The sequence below is a fragment of the Agelaius tricolor genome, unplaced genomic scaffold (assembly GCF_023055355.1).
Source record: "Agelaius tricolor isolate 1412-34295 unplaced genomic scaffold, bAgeTri1.0.p SCAF_99, whole genome shotgun sequence".
Lineage (NCBI taxonomy): Eukaryota > Metazoa > Chordata > Aves > Passeriformes > Icteridae > Agelaius > Agelaius tricolor.
Genome location: NW_027269359.1, coordinates 427,741 through 442,791, shown reverse-complemented (window position 1 = coordinate 442,791; position 15,051 = coordinate 427,741). Strand labels below are relative to the sequence as shown.

General features: G+C 57.3%; 1 protein-coding gene across 5 annotated transcripts in view; it reads left to right on the top strand.

The window, feature by feature from the left end:
- Positions 1-15,051, top strand: part of NEURL4 (neuralized E3 ubiquitin protein ligase 4) — a 34,556-nt gene that overhangs the window by 5,735 nt on the left and 13,770 nt on the right. For all 5 annotated transcript variants that reach the window (XM_071419110.1, XM_071419109.1, XM_071419111.1 and 2 more), the window contains exons 6-20: positions 1,569-1,657; positions 2,777-2,849; positions 3,764-4,064; positions 4,892-5,073; positions 5,746-5,831; positions 5,917-6,079; positions 6,765-6,966; positions 8,072-8,148; positions 8,878-8,956; positions 9,556-9,725; positions 10,602-10,727; positions 11,413-11,558; positions 12,379-12,582; positions 13,752-13,850; positions 14,421-14,597. In XM_071419110.1, coding sequence (XP_071275211.1) covers positions 1,569-1,657; positions 2,777-2,849; positions 3,764-4,064; positions 4,892-5,073; positions 5,746-5,831; positions 5,917-6,079; positions 6,765-6,966; positions 8,072-8,148; positions 8,878-8,956; positions 9,556-9,725; positions 10,602-10,727; positions 11,413-11,558; positions 12,379-12,582; positions 13,752-13,850; positions 14,421-14,597 — 2,174 coding nt within the window. The remainder of the gene's footprint in view (positions 1-1,568; positions 1,658-2,776; positions 2,850-3,763; positions 4,065-4,891; positions 5,074-5,745; positions 5,832-5,916; positions 6,080-6,764; positions 6,967-8,071; positions 8,149-8,877; positions 8,957-9,555; positions 9,726-10,601; positions 10,728-11,412; positions 11,559-12,378; positions 12,583-13,751; positions 13,851-14,420; positions 14,598-15,051) is intronic.

Below are 15,051 nucleotides of genomic sequence, written 5' to 3'. Positions count from 1 at the left end.
CAAAACCACGGGAAACCACCCCAAAAACCCTGGGTAAAACACCTCAAAAATCCCGGGGAAAACACCTCAAAAATTCTGGGGAAATCACCCCCAAAATCTCAGGAAATCACCCCAAAAATCCCGCAGAAATCACCCCAAAAATCCCGGGGAAATCACCCCAAAATCTCAGGAAATAGCCCCAAAACCCTGGGGAAATCACCCCAAAAATCCTGGGAAATATCTCCAAAAAATCCTGGGGAAATCACCATAAAAATCTCAGGAAATAGCCCCAAAAAATCCCAGAGAAAATACCCCAAAATCCTGGGAAAACACCCCCAAAATCTCAGGAAATAGCCCCAAAAATCCTGGGGAAATCATCCCAAAAATACCGGGGAAATCATCCCAAAAATCCCGGGGAAATAATCCCAAAAATCCTGGGGAAATCACCCCAAAAACCCCGGGGAAAACACCCCAAAAATCCAGGGAAATAGCCCCAAAAATCCTGGGGAAAATACCCAAAATCCCACGGAAAATATCCCAAAATCCTGGGGAAATCACCCCAAAAATCCAGGGAAACATTCCTGAAAATTCTGGGAAAATACCCCAAAATCTTGGGAAATAGCCCCAGATATCCTGGGGGAAAAAGTCCTAAAAAATCCTGGGAAATCACCCCAAAAATCCCGGGGAAATCACCCCAAAAATCCTCGGGAAAACACCTCAAAAATCCTGGGGAAATATCCCAAAAATCCCAAGAAAAACACCCCAAAACCACTGGAAATCACCCCCAAAATCTCAGGAAATAGCCCCAAAAATCCCGGGGAAACACCCCCAAAATCTCAGGAAATAACCCCAAAAATGCTGGGGAAATCGCCCCAAAAATCCTGGGGAAAACACCCCAAAAATCCTGGGGAAATATCCTAAAAATCCTGGGGAAAATACCATAAAAATCTCAGGAAATAGCCCCAAAAATCCTGCAAAAAATACCCCAAAAATCTTGGAAAAATACCCAAAAAATCCTGGGAAATACCCCAAAAATCCTGGGGAAAATACGCCAAAAATCCAGGAAAATAGCCCAAAAAATCCAGGAAAATACTCCCAAAAATCCAGGGAAATAGCCCCAAAAATTTTGGGAAAATCCCCTAAAATTTCTGGGAAAATCCCCCCAAAAATCCTGGAAAAAATCCCCAAAAATCTTTGAAAATTCTCCTAAAACTCATGAAAAATTCATCAAAAATTTCTAAAAAATCCCTAAAAATCTCTGAAAAAATTTCCTAAAATTGCCAGAAAATGCCCCAAAACCTTTGCAGAACGCCCCAGCATTTCTGGAAATCCCTGTGAAATTTCCAGAAAATTTCCTAAAATCTCTGGAAAATCCCTGAAAAATCCCCTAAAATCCCTGAAAAATGCCCTAAAATTGCCTGAAAAATCCCCTAAAATCCCTGGAAAATGCCCTAAAATCTCTGAAAAATCCCCTAAAATCCCTGAAAAATCCCCCAAAATTTTTAGGAATTGCCCTAAAATTTCCAGGAAATGTCCCAAAATGCCCCAAAATGCCCCAAAATGCCCCAAAAAGTGAATTTTTGTGCCAGGGACGATCATGATGAGCGGCTGCGGGATCCTGACCAACGGCAAAGGGACGCGCCGGGAGTACTGCGAGTTCAGCCTGGACGAGCTGCAGGTGACCCCAAAAAAACCCCAAAATCCACCCAAAATCCACCCACGGGACCCCCAGAATCTGCTCCGGGCACCCCAAAATTGGGGGGACCCCCAAAATCCCAAAAATCCCCTAAAAAAATCCCTTTGTGTTGCAGAAATTGGGATTATTTTACTTCCCAAATTTTGTGTTTTAAACCCTAAAATCCCCCAAAATCCACCCAAAATTCACCCACGGGACCCCCAGAATCTGCTCCAGGCACCCCAAAATTGGGGGCACCCCTGGACACCCCAAAAATCCCAAAAATCCCCCCAAAAATCTCCTTGAGATGGAGAAATTCTGATTATTTTCCTTCAGGAGATTTTTATTTATGGAATTATAAAATTCCCCCAAATCCACACAAAATCCACCCCTGGGACCCTCAAATCCCCCCAAATTTTTGGGGTGCCCCCAAAATCCCCAAATTTCCCATTTAGGACCCCCCAGAACCCCCAAAATTTTTTGGGGGTGCCCCCAAATTTTCCCTTCCCCCAATGTCCCCATCCCATCCTGGGGACGTTTTTGGGGTTTCCCAGGGGGGTTTTGGGGTGAATTTGGGGGTTTTTAGGTGAATTTGGCGGTTTTGGGGTGAATTTGGGAGGTTTTGGGGTGAATTTGGGAGGTTTTGGGGTGAACTTGGAAGTTTTGGGATGAATTTTTGGGGGGTTTTGGGGGTGAATTTTGGGGCAAATTTGGGAGGTTTTTAGGTGAATTTGGGGGGTTTTGGGGGCAAATTTGGGGGTTTTGGGGTGAATTGTGGCAGTTTTTGGGTGAATTTGGGGGGGTTTTGGGGCGATTTTGGGGGTTTTGAGGCGAATTTGTGGGTTTTGGGGTGAATTTGGGAGGTTTTTAGGTGAATTTGGGAGTTTTGGGGTGAATTTGGGGGTTTTTGGGGGTGAATTTTGGGGCGAATTTGTGGGGTTTTTAGGTGAATTTAGCGGGTTTTTAGGTGAATTTTGGGGGGTTTTGGGGCGATTTTGGGGGGTTTTGGGGGCGAATTTGGGGGTTTTGGGGTGAATTCTGTCAGTTTTGGGGTGAATTTGGGGGTTTTTGGGGTGAATTCTGGCAGTTTTGGGGTCGGGGTGACCCCGGCTGTCCCTGCAGGAGGGCGACCACATCGGGCTGACCCGCAAGGCCAACAACGCCCTGCACTTCTACATCAACGGCGTGGACCAAGGTGGGGCCCCAAAAAACCCCAAATTCACCCCAAAATCCACCCCTAAAAACCCCCCCAAATCCACCCCAAAACCCACTTCGAAGCAGGATCCCCAAAACCCCCAAATCAACCCAAAATTCACCCCAAAAACCCCCAAATTCACCCCAAAAATCCACCCCAAATCCAGCCCAAACCTGGAACCCAGAGCTGACCCCAAAAATCCCCAAATTCACCCCAAATTCACCCCAAAACTCACCCCAAAAATCCACCCCAAAAACCCCCATATTCACCCCCAAATTCACCCCAAAAATCCACCCCAAATCCACCCCAAACCCAGAACCCAGAGCTGACCCCAAAAACCCCCAAAACCCACCCCAAAAACCCGCAAATTCACCCCAAAACTTACCCCAAAAACCCGCAAATTCACCCCAAAACTTACCCCAAAAACCCGCAAATTCACCCCAAAATTCACCCCAAAATACCCCAAATTCACCCCAAAAATCCACCCCAAATCCAGCCTGCTGTCCCCTCCGTGTCCCCGGTGCCACCACCGCCGTGTCCCCAGTGCCACCACCCTGTCCCTGTGTCCCTGCAGTGTCCCCATGTCCCTGCCATGTCCCTGCCATGTCCCTGCAGTGTCCTCGTGTCCCTGCAGTGTCCCCGTGTCCCCATGTCCCAGCTGTCCCTGCAGTGTCCCCATGTCCCTCAGTGTCCCTCAGTGTCCCCATGTCCTGCCATGTCCCCATGTCCCTCAGTGTCCCTCAGTGTCCCCATGTCCCTCCCCAGGCGTGGCCACCTTGCTGACGCCGCAGGTGGTGTACGGTGTGGTGGCCCTGCCCGGGATGGCCGTGTCCCCATGTCCCCATGTCCCTCAGTGTCCCCATGTCCTGCAGTGTCCCCATGTCCCTCAGTGTCCCCCTGATGTCCCTCCCCAGGCGTGGCCACGTCGCTGACGCCGCAGGTGGTGTACGGCGTGGTGGACCTGTACGGCATGGCCGTCAAGGTGACCATCGTGCACAACCACAACCACAGCGACCGCCTGCGCCGCAACAACGCCATCCTGCGCGCGCTGTCCCCCGAGGGGACGGCGGGGACGCCGCGCCGGGCCACCAATGCCACCAACGCCACCAACGCCGCCAACGCCATCGGCGCCGCCCCGCCCAGGCTGCTCTTCCACCCCAACTGCGGCCAGAAGGCGGCCGTGGTCAACGAGGGCCGGACGGCGCTGCGGCCGCAGTGAGTGACCGCGGGGACACTGGGGACATTGAGGAGACTGGGGACATCGGGGTTATTGGGGACATTTGGGGACATTGGGGTCAACGAGGGCCAGACAGCGCTGCGGCCACAGTGAGTGACCGCGGGGACACTGGGGACACTGGGGACATTGAGGGGATTTGGGGGCATTTGGGGACATTGGGGTCAACGAGGGCCGGACAGCGCTGCGGCCGCAGTGAGTGACCATGGGGACACTGGGGACACTGGGGACATTGAGGGGATTTGGGGGCATTTGGGGACATTGGGGTCAACGAGGGCTGGACGGCGCTGTGGCCGCAGTGAGTGACCACGGGGACACTGGGGACACTGGGGACATTGGGGACAGAGGGGTCATTAGGGGCATTTGGGGACATTGGGGTCAACGAGGGCCGGACGGCGCTGCGGCCGCAGTGAGTGACCACGGGGACACTGGGGACATTGAGGGGACTGGGGACAGTGGGGACATTGGGGACATTGAGGGGATTGGGGACAGTGGGGACATTGGCGTCATTGGGGGCATCTGGGGACATTGGGGTCAACGAGGGACGGACGGTGCTGCGGCCACAGTCCCCATGTCCCTGCAGTGTCCCCAATGTCCCCACGGTGTCCTCAATGTCCCCAATGTCCGCAGTGCCACGGATGACTTCAACCACGGCGTGGTGCTGAGCACACAGCCCCTGGGGGACAATGAATGTCCCTGTGTCCCTGCAGTGTCCCCAATGTTCCCATGGTGTCCCCATGGTGTCCCCAATGTCCCCAATGTCCCCATGGTGTCCCCAATGTCCCCATGGTGTCCCCGTTGTCCCCAGTGCCACGGATGACTTCAACCACGGCGTGGTGCTGAGCGCGCGGCCCCTTGGGGACAACGAGCTGTTCCAGGTGCGCCTGGACAAGATGGTGGACAAGTGGGCGGGGTCCATCGAGATCGGCGTCACCACCCACAACCCCGCCTACCTGCAGCTGCCGTCCACGATGACCAACCTGCGCTCAGGTGTGTCACCTGCGTCACCTCAGTGTCACCGCCCCAGCCCCGCCCTGTCCCCGTTGTCACCGCCACAACCCCGCCTACCCACAGCTGCCATTGACAATGACAAACCTGCCCTCAGGTGTGTCACCTGTGTCCCCAAGGTGACATTTCCATGACCAATCCCAATGTCCCCAATGTCCCCAATGTCCCTGATCCCTCCAATCTCCCCAATGTCCCCAACGTCCCCGATCCCTCCAACGTCCCCAACGTCCCCGATCCCTCCAATGTCCCCAATTGTCCCCAATGTCCCCAGTGAACCTGATGTCCCTGAAGTCCCCAATGTCCCCAATGTCCCCTATTGTCCCTGATGTTCCCGATGTCCCCAATGTCCCTGATCCCTCCAATGTCCCCAATTGTCCCCAATGTCCCCCCAGTGTCCCCAATTGTCCCTGATGTCCCCAATCCCCCTCATGTTCCCAATGTCCCCAATGTCCCCAATGTCCCCAATGTCCTCAGTCCCTCCAATGTCTCTGATTCCCCCAACATCCTCAATGTCTCCAACATCTCCCTGTCCCCAATGCCCCCAATGCCCCCAATGTCCCTGCTGTCCCCAATGTCCCAGTGTCCCCAATGTCCCCAATGTCCCCAATCCCCCCAGTGTCCCTCCAGTGTCCCCAATGTCCCCACTGTCCCCAGGCACGTGGATGATGACCGGTAACGGGGTCATGCACAACGGCACCACCGTGCTGGACGAGTACGGCCACAACCTGGACCGCCTCAAGGTGGGGACACCGCGGCCACCAGGGGCCACCGGGGGCCACCGGGGGCGTGCCGGTGGCAGCTGGGGACATGTCCCTGTCCCCACAGGCGGGGGACACGGTGGGCGTGGTGCGCAGGGACGATGGCACCCTGCACTTCTTCGTCAACGGCGTCGCCCAAGGGCCCGCGGCCTGGAACGTCCCCCCCAACGTCTACGCCGTGGTGGATCTGTACGGGCAGGCGGCACAGGCCACCATCGTGGACGAGGGAGGTGGGTGACACCCTGGGGACACTGGGGACATTGGGGGGATTGGGGACATTGGGGGCACTGGGGTAATGGGGACATTGGGGACACTGGGGACACTGGGGACACTGGGAGCATTGGGGACATTGGGGACATTGGGGTCAGGATCTGTACGGGCAGGCGGCACAGGCCACCATCGTGGACGAGGGAGGTGGGTGACACCTTGGGGACATTGGGGACATTGGGGGGATTGGGGTCATGGGGACATTGAGGCATTTTGGGGATATTGGGGTTATTGGGGCAATGGGGACATTGGGGGGATTGGGGACACTGGGGACATTTGGGACATTGGGGGGATTGGGGCAATGGGGACATTGGGGGGATTGGGGACATTGGGGACATTGGGGTCATGGGGACATTGAAGCATTTTGGTGACATTGGGGACATTGGGGGATTGGGGACATTGGGATTATTTGGGTCATTTGGGGACATTGAGCGGATTGGGGACATTGGGGGAATTCAATGTTTTGGGCCACAAAAAAATCTTGAAGGACATTGGGGACCCTGGGGACATTGGGGACCTTGGAGGAATTTGGTGTTTTGGGCCACAAAAGATCTTGAAGGACATTGGGGAGACATGGGGACACCAGGGGACATTGGGGACACTGTGGGACATCAGGGCCACCCCCCGAGCCCCCCGGCGTGTCCCCAGAGGTGCCATCGGTGCTGGGGGACGGCTCGGACGGTGACAGTGGCGGTGGCAGCCCCGAGGGCGCGTCCCCGGGCGCGTCCCCGAGCGACCTGCGCTTCCACCGGCTGCACGGCGCCAACGCCGTCATCACCAACGGCGGCCGCACGGCGCTGCGCCAGAACTGCCGCTCCGAGTTCAACGACGCCATCGTCATCTCCAACCGGTGAGCGGGCCCAAAATAGCCCAAAAATCCCAAAAAAATCCCCAAAAAAATCCCCAAAAAATCCCCAAAAAATCCCCAAAAAATCCCCAAAAAAATCCCCAAAAAAATCCCCCAAAAAACCCTGTTAAAATACCCCAAACCCGGCCAGAACTGCCGCTCCGAGTTCAATGACGCCATCGTCATCTCCAACCGGTGAGCAGGCCCAAAGTACCCCAAAAATCCCCAAAAAATCCCCGAAAAAATCCCCAAAAAATCCCCCCAGAAACAGTGAAATCCCAAAAAACCCCGTTAAAATCCCCCAAACCCGGCCAGAACGGCCGCTCCGAGTTCAACGACGCCATAGTCATCTCCAACCGGTGAGCAGGCCCAAAATACCCCAAAAATCCCCAAAAAATCCCCGAAAAAATCCCCAAAAAAATCCCCGAAAAAATCCCCGAAAAAATCCCCAAAAAATCCCCAAAAAAATCCCCAAAATCCACCCAGAATCAGTGAAATCCCAAAAAAAACCCCGTTAAAATCCCCCCAACCCTAAACCCAACCAATTCATTGGCTTTTGGTCTTTTTCCCATTTTTTGGGTGTCCCATTTTTGGGGTGATTTCCCCATTTTTGGGGTTTCCCAGCTCTGTTTTTTGGGGTGATTTCCCTGTTTTTGGGGTTTCCCAGCTCTGTTTTTTGGGGTGATTTCCCCATTTTTGGGGTGATTTCCCCGTTTCTGGGGTGTCCCGTTTTTGGGGTGTCCCAGCTGTGATTTTTGGGTTAATTTCCCCATTTTTGGGGTGATTTCCCCGTTTTTGGGGTGTCCCGTTTTTGGGGTGTCCCGGCTCTGATTTTTGGGTTAATTTCCCCATTTTTGGGGTGTCCCAGCTGTGATTTTTGGGGTGATTTCCCCGTTTTTGGGGTGTCCCATTTTTGGGGTGATTTCCCCATTTTTGGGGTTTCCCAGCTCTGTTTTTTGGGTTAATTTCCCCATTTTTGGGGTGATTTCCCCATTTTTGGGGTGTCCCATTTTTGGGGTGTCCCAGCTGTGATTTTTGGGTTAATTTCCCCGTTTTTGGGGTGTCCCAGCTCTGATTTTTGGGGTGATTTCCCGGTTTTGGGGCGCAGGGCCCTGCGGGACGGGGAGCTGTTCGAGATCGTCATCCAGAAGATGGTGGATCGATGGTCGGGGTCCATCGAGGCCGGTGAGGGGACACTGGGGACAGCAGGGGACACCTGGGGGACATTGGGGGGATTGGGGACATTTGGGGGCATTGGGGACACTGAGGGATTTGGGGACATTTGGGGACATTGGGGGGATTGGAGAATCTGGGGACATTGGGGACCTTGGGGGATTTGGGACATTGGGGGATGTTGGGGGGATTGGGGACTTTGGGGACATTGGGGACACTGAGGGATTGGAGAATCTGGGGACATTGGAGATGTTGGGGACATTGGGGACATTGAGGGATTGGGGACATTGGGGGACATTGGGGACATTGGGTGGTTGGAGAATTGGGGACATTGGGGATATGGGGGACATTGAGGACATTGAGGGATTGGAGAATCTGGGGACATTGGGGACATTGGGGACACTGAGGGATTTGGGACATTGGGGGACATTGGGGGAACTTTGGGGACATTGGGGGGATTGAGGACATCGGGGACATTTGGGGACATTGCAGAGACTGGGGACATTTGGGGACATTGGGGGGATTTGGGGACATTTGGAGACATTAAAAACATTGGGGACATTGGGGACATTGAAGGATTGGGGACACTGCAGGCATTGGGGACATTGGGGTCATTGGGGACATTTGGGGACATCGGGGACATCAAGATCAGCACGGAGGTGACACCAAGGGGGTACGAAGGGACCTTGGGGACATTGGGGACAGCCAGGGGGCCCCAGGGTGACCGAGGTGTCCCCGCAGGTGTCACCGCCATCCGCCCCGAGGACCTGGAGTTCCCCAACACCATGACGGACATCGACTACGACACCTGGATGCTCAGGTGGGGACACCTGGGGCCACCTGGGGGATGCCAATGTCCCCAAGGGCCACCTGAAACACCTGGGGGTCCCTAATTGTTCCTCTTGTCCTTGGTGTCCCCAAAGGGTCACTGATGTCCCCAAGGGGTCACCGATGTCCCCAAGGGACCCCGGGGTGTCCTGGGTGTCCCCAAAGGGTCACCAATGTCCCCAAAGGGTCCCCGTGTGTCCCCAAGCGCCACAGCACGGAGGGCAGGGAGGTGTCCCCTTGTGTCCCCTCATGTCCCCATGGCCGTGTCCCCAGTGTCCCTGTGTCCCTGTGTCCCCATGGCTGTGTGTCTGTCCCTGTGTCCCTGTCCCTGTCCCCATGGCTGTGTCAGGGCTGTGTGACGGTGTCCCCACGGTGTCCCCACGGTGTCCCCACGTCCCCCTGGGCAGTGGCACTGCCATCATGCAGGACGGGAACACCATGCGGAACAATTACGGCTGTGACCTGTCCTGTGTCCCTGTGTCCCTGTGTCCCTGTCCCTGTGTCCCTGTCCCTGTGTCCCCATGGCTGTGTCAGGGCTGTGTCCCCATGATGTCCCCAATGTCCCCAATGTCCCCCTGTCCCCCATGGCAGTGGCACTGCCATCATGCAGGACGGGAACACCATGCGGAACAATTACGGCTGTGACCTGGACGCGCTGGGCACGGGGGCGCGGATCGGGATGATGCGCACGGGGGGAGGGGACCTGCGCTACTTCATCGATGGCACCGACCAGGGCGTGGCCTGCTCGGGGCTGCCACCAGGTACAGTGGGGACACTGGGGACAATGGGGACACTGGGGGTGTTGGGGACAATGGGGACAATGGGGACATTGGGGACAGCCAGGGCGTGGCCTGCTCGGGGCTGCCACCAGGTACAGTGGGGACACTGGGGACATTGGGGACATTGGGGACATTGGGGACACTGGGGACATTGGGGACAGCCAGGGTGTTGGGGACACTGGGGACAATGGGGACAATGGGGACAGCCAGGGCATGGCCTGCTTGGGGCTGCCACCAGGTACAGTGGGGACATTGGGGACACTGGGGGTGTTGGGGACAATGGGGACAATGGGGACAATGGGGACATTGGGGACAGCCAGGGCGTGGCCTGCTCGGGGCTGCCACCAGGTACAGTGGGGACACTGGGGACAGTGGGGACATTGGGGACAATGGGGACATTGGGGACATTGGGGACACTGGGGACATTGGGGACAATGGGGACAATGGGGACAGCCAGGGCGTGGCCTGCTCGGGGCTGCCACCAGGTACGGGGACACTGGGGACAATGGGGACATTGGGGGACATCCAGGGCGTTGGGGACAATGGGGACATCCAGGGCGTGGCCTGCTCGGGGCTCCCACCAGGTACACTGGGGACAATGGGGACACGGGGGACACTGGGGACATTGGGGGTGTTGGGCACATTGGGGGCATCAGGGACATGCAGAGCATGGGGGTCATTGGGGGATTGGAGGACATCAAGGTGGTGACACACAGGTGACACTCAGGGGACACAGATGGCACTCAGGTGACACACAGGTGACACTGAGGTGACACAGATGGCACTCAGGTGACACTCAGGTGACACAGAGGTGACCCAGGTGACCCTGAGGTGACGCAGGTGTCCCCGTGTCCCCAGAGGTGTACGCCGTGGTGGATCTCTATGGTCAGTGTGTCCAGGTGTCCCTGACCGGCGCCTCCGGCCCCACGGACAACAGCCAGAGCCCGGGGGCGGGGCCTGACAAAGCCCCGCCCCCTTCGCCAGGTACTGGGAGGGATTGGGAGGGACTGGGTTATACTGGGTTGTACTGGGCTATGCTGGTTTATACTGGGTTATACTGGGAGGGACTGGAAGGTGCCTCCCCCATGACTCCTCCTCCATGACCATCCCCGACCTGCTGACCACACCCACTGACCAATGACCAGTGACCACTGACCAATGACCACACCCACTGACTACTGACCATTGACCATTGACCAATGATCAATGACCATCACACTGACCACTGACCACACCCACTGACAACTGACCACAAACACTGACCAATGACCAATGACCACACCCACTGATCATTGACCAATGACCAATGACCACTGACCACACCCACTGACTACTGACCACACCCAATGACCACTGACCAATGACCGCTGGCCAATGACCATTGACCACTGACCACACCCAATGACCAATGACCAATGACCACTGACCACACCCAATGACCAATGACCAATGGCCAATCACCACTGACCAATGACCACTGACCAATGACCAATGGCCAATGACCACACCCAATGACCACTGACCAATGGCCAATGACCACACCCAATGACCAATGACCAATGACCACTGACCACACCCAATGACCAATGACTATCACGCTGACCATCCCTTACCCCACTGACCATCCCACTGACCCCTGACCCCGCTGACCGCTCCCGTGTCCCCGCAGCGCCGGGCCCGTGCCAGCGCTTCCACGGCCGCTGTGGCCAGAACGTGGCGCTGGCGGCCGAGGGCCTGGGCGCCGCCCGCGTCTCCGGCTACTGCCACGGCCTCGTCTTCAGCCGCTCCCACCTGCGCCCGGGAGAGCTCTTCGAGGTGGGCGGGGCCGCGGGGCCACGCCCACAAACGGGCGTGGTCACCTGCCGGGGGGGGGGGCAAGGTGGGAAAAGGGCGCTGTCGCTTTAAGGGGGTGGGCGTGGCTGTTATGGGCGGGGTTACCTGGGGAGCCATGCCCTGGGGCAGGAAAAAAGCGCTGTCGCTTTAAGGGGTGGGTGTGGTCATTGTGGGCGGAGCTACTTGGGGAGCCACACCCTAGGGAGGGGCGGAATTGGAAAAGGGCGCTGTCGCTTTAAGGAAATGGGTGTGGCCATTGTGGGCGCGGTTACCTGAGGAAGCCACGCCCAAAGGAGGGGCAGGATTGGAAAAGGGCGCTGTCACTTTAAGAAAATGGGTGTGGCCATTGTGGGCGGGGTTACCTGAGGAGCCACGCCCTGGGGCAGGATTGCAAAGGGCGCTGTCGCTTTAAGGAAATCGTTGTGGCCATTGTGGGCGGGGTTACCTGGGGAGCCACGCCCTGGGGCAGGAAAAGGGCACTGTTGCTTTAAGAAAATGGGTGTGGCCATTGTGGGCGGGGTGTGATGATAGGCCACACCCTCATTTGGAAAGCCCCGCCCCCTCCCAGCTTGGTGGAAACACCCCCAGGTGAGTTCTGGGCTCACCTGTGCCCCGCCCATCCCAGGGCTAAGCCCTGCCCACCCCAGGTCAGTTGAGAGCTAAGCCCCGCCCACCACAGGGCTAAGCCCCGCCCACCCCAGCTGTATTCAGGGCCCTCCCGTCACCCTCACCTGTCCCAGGCGTGTCCCAGGCGTGTCCCAGGCGTGTACCACCCTCACCTGTCCCCGTCTCACCTGTCCAGGTGCGCATCGAGGCCCTGGACGAGCGGTGGGCGGGGTCACTGAGGGTGGGGCTGACGGCCCTGCCCCCCCCCGGCCCCCCCGCCCTGCCCCCCTCCCTGCTGGACCTGCCGGCCCCGCCCACCTGGGCGGTCACGGGGGCTGAGGTGCGGCACAACGGGCACCAGGTGCGGCACAACTACGGCGTCAGCCTGGACAGACTGACGGTCAGTGCTCACCTGGATGGGGTTTGGGGTCACCTGGGGGGGTTTGGGGTCACCTGGATGGGATTTGGGGTCACCTGGATGGGGTTTGGGGTCACCTGGGTGGGTTTGGGGGGGTTTGGGGTCACCTGGGCACTGATCTGGGCACCAGGTGCGGCACAACTCCGGCGTCAGCCTGGACAGACTGACGGACAGTGCTCACCTGGATGGGGTTTGGGGTCACCTGGGGGGGTTTGGGGTCACCTGGGCTCACCTGGGGGGGGATTTGGGGTCACCTGGGGGGGATTTGGGGTCACCTGGGGGGGATTTGGGGTCACCTGGGCTCACCTGGGGGGAGGTTTGGGGTCACCTGGGGGAGGTTTGGGGGGGTTTGGGGTCACCTGGGCTCACCTGGGGATGGACTGGGGGATGGATTTGTGCTAAGTTTGGGCTATTTGGGGTTAAATTGGTGCCATTTTGGGTTGAATTGGGGCCGTTTTGGGTCTCTCAGGTGGGGAACAGGCTGGGGATGGATTTGGGTTGAATTTGGGCCGTTTTGGGTTGAATTGGGGCCGTTTTGGGTCTCTCAGGTGGGGAACAGGCTGGGGATGGATTTGGGATGGATTTGGGTTGGATTTGGGTTGAATTTGGGCTATTTTGGGTTGAATTTGGGCCGTTTTGGGTCTCTCAGGTGGGGAACAGGCTGGGGATGGATTTGGGATGGATTTGGGCCATTTTGGGTTGAATTTGGGCCGTTTTGGGTCTCAGGTGGGGAACAGGCTGGGGATGGATTTGGGTTAAATTTGGGCTATTTTGGGTTGGATTTGGGATGGATTTGGGATGGATTTGGGCCGTTTTGGGTTGAATTTGGGCCGTTTTGGGTCTCTCAGGTGGGGAACAGGCTGTGGATGGATTTGGGATGGATTTGGGTTGAATTTGGGTTGAATTTGGGCCATTTTGGGTTGAATTTGGGCCGTTTTGGGTCTCTCAGGTGGGGAACAGGCTGGGGATGGATTTGGGTTGGATTTGGGTTGGATTTGGGTTGGATTTGGCCCATTTTAGGTTGAATTTGAGCCATTTTGGGTCTCTCAGGTGGGGAACAGGCTGGGGATGGATTTGGGTTGGATTTGGGATGGATTTGGGTTGAATTGGGGCCATTTTGGGTTGAATTGGGGCCGTTTTGGGTCTCTCAGGTGGGGAACAGGCTGGGCGTGCGCCGGGGCCCGGACGATTCCCTGCACCTGGTGGTGGACGGGCAGGACATGGGACCCGCGGCCACCGGGGTGGCCAAGGTAACACCTGGGGGGGGGAAACGCACACCTGGGCACAGCTGGATACACCTGAGGATACCTGGGGGCACCAAAAACACACCTGGGCACAGCTGGATACACCTGGGGCACCAAACACACACCTGGGCACAGCTGGATACACCTGAGGCACCAAACACACAGCTGGGGATACCTGGGGCACCAAACGCACACCTGGGACACACCTGGGGGTACCTGGGGCACACCTGGACCTGTACGGGCGCGTCACGGGGTACCTGGGACACACCTGGGGCACACCTGGGGCACCAAACACACACCTGGACACAGCTGGGGCACAGCTGGGGGTACCTGGGGCACACCTGGGCACACCTGGGGACACCTGGGACACACCTGGGACACCCCTGGGACACACTTGGGGCACACCTGGGGACACCTGGGCACACCACACGACATCATTCCCCCCCCACCCCCATATTTGCCATCACTTCCTGTTATGGGCGGGGCCATGACGTCATTCCACAGCCATCTGCCCTCACGCCCCGCCCCCTCTCTCTCTCTCTCTCTGACGCCCCGCCCCTCCCGGTGACGTCACAGAACGCGTTCGTGGCCCTGGACCTGTACGGGCGCGTCACAGCCGTGTCCATCGTCAGCGCGGGGGGAGGGGCGGGCGGGGCCGGGGACGGCCCCTCCCCCACCCCCAGCCCCTCCCCCAGCCCCTCCCCCAGCGAGCCCCAGCCCCTCCCCCCGCCCGGAGGGGACGGAGGAGATTGGGTGAGAGGGGGAGGGGCGGGGCTGGGAGGGAACTGGGAGGGGCTGGGACTGGGCTATACTGGTTTATACTGGAAGGGAACTGGGTTATACTGGGATGGAACTGGGAGGGAACTGGGAGGAACTGGAACAGGGTTATACTGGGTTATACTGGTTTATACTGGTTTATACTGGGTTATACTGGGAGGAAACTGGGGGAGACTGGGTTGGACTGGGCAGGACTGGAAGGGACTTGGTTATACTGGTTTATACTGGGTTATACTGGGATGGGACTGGGAGGGAACTGGGAGGAACTGGAATGGGGTTATACTGGGTTATACTGGGTCATACTGGGTTATACTGGGTTATACTGGGTCATACTGGGAGGGGCTGTGGTTGCACTGGGGGCGTTTTTGCTCCTCCCAGTTTCTCCCCAAAATCCCCCAAAACTCCTTCAGAAATCCCATTTAAACCCCTT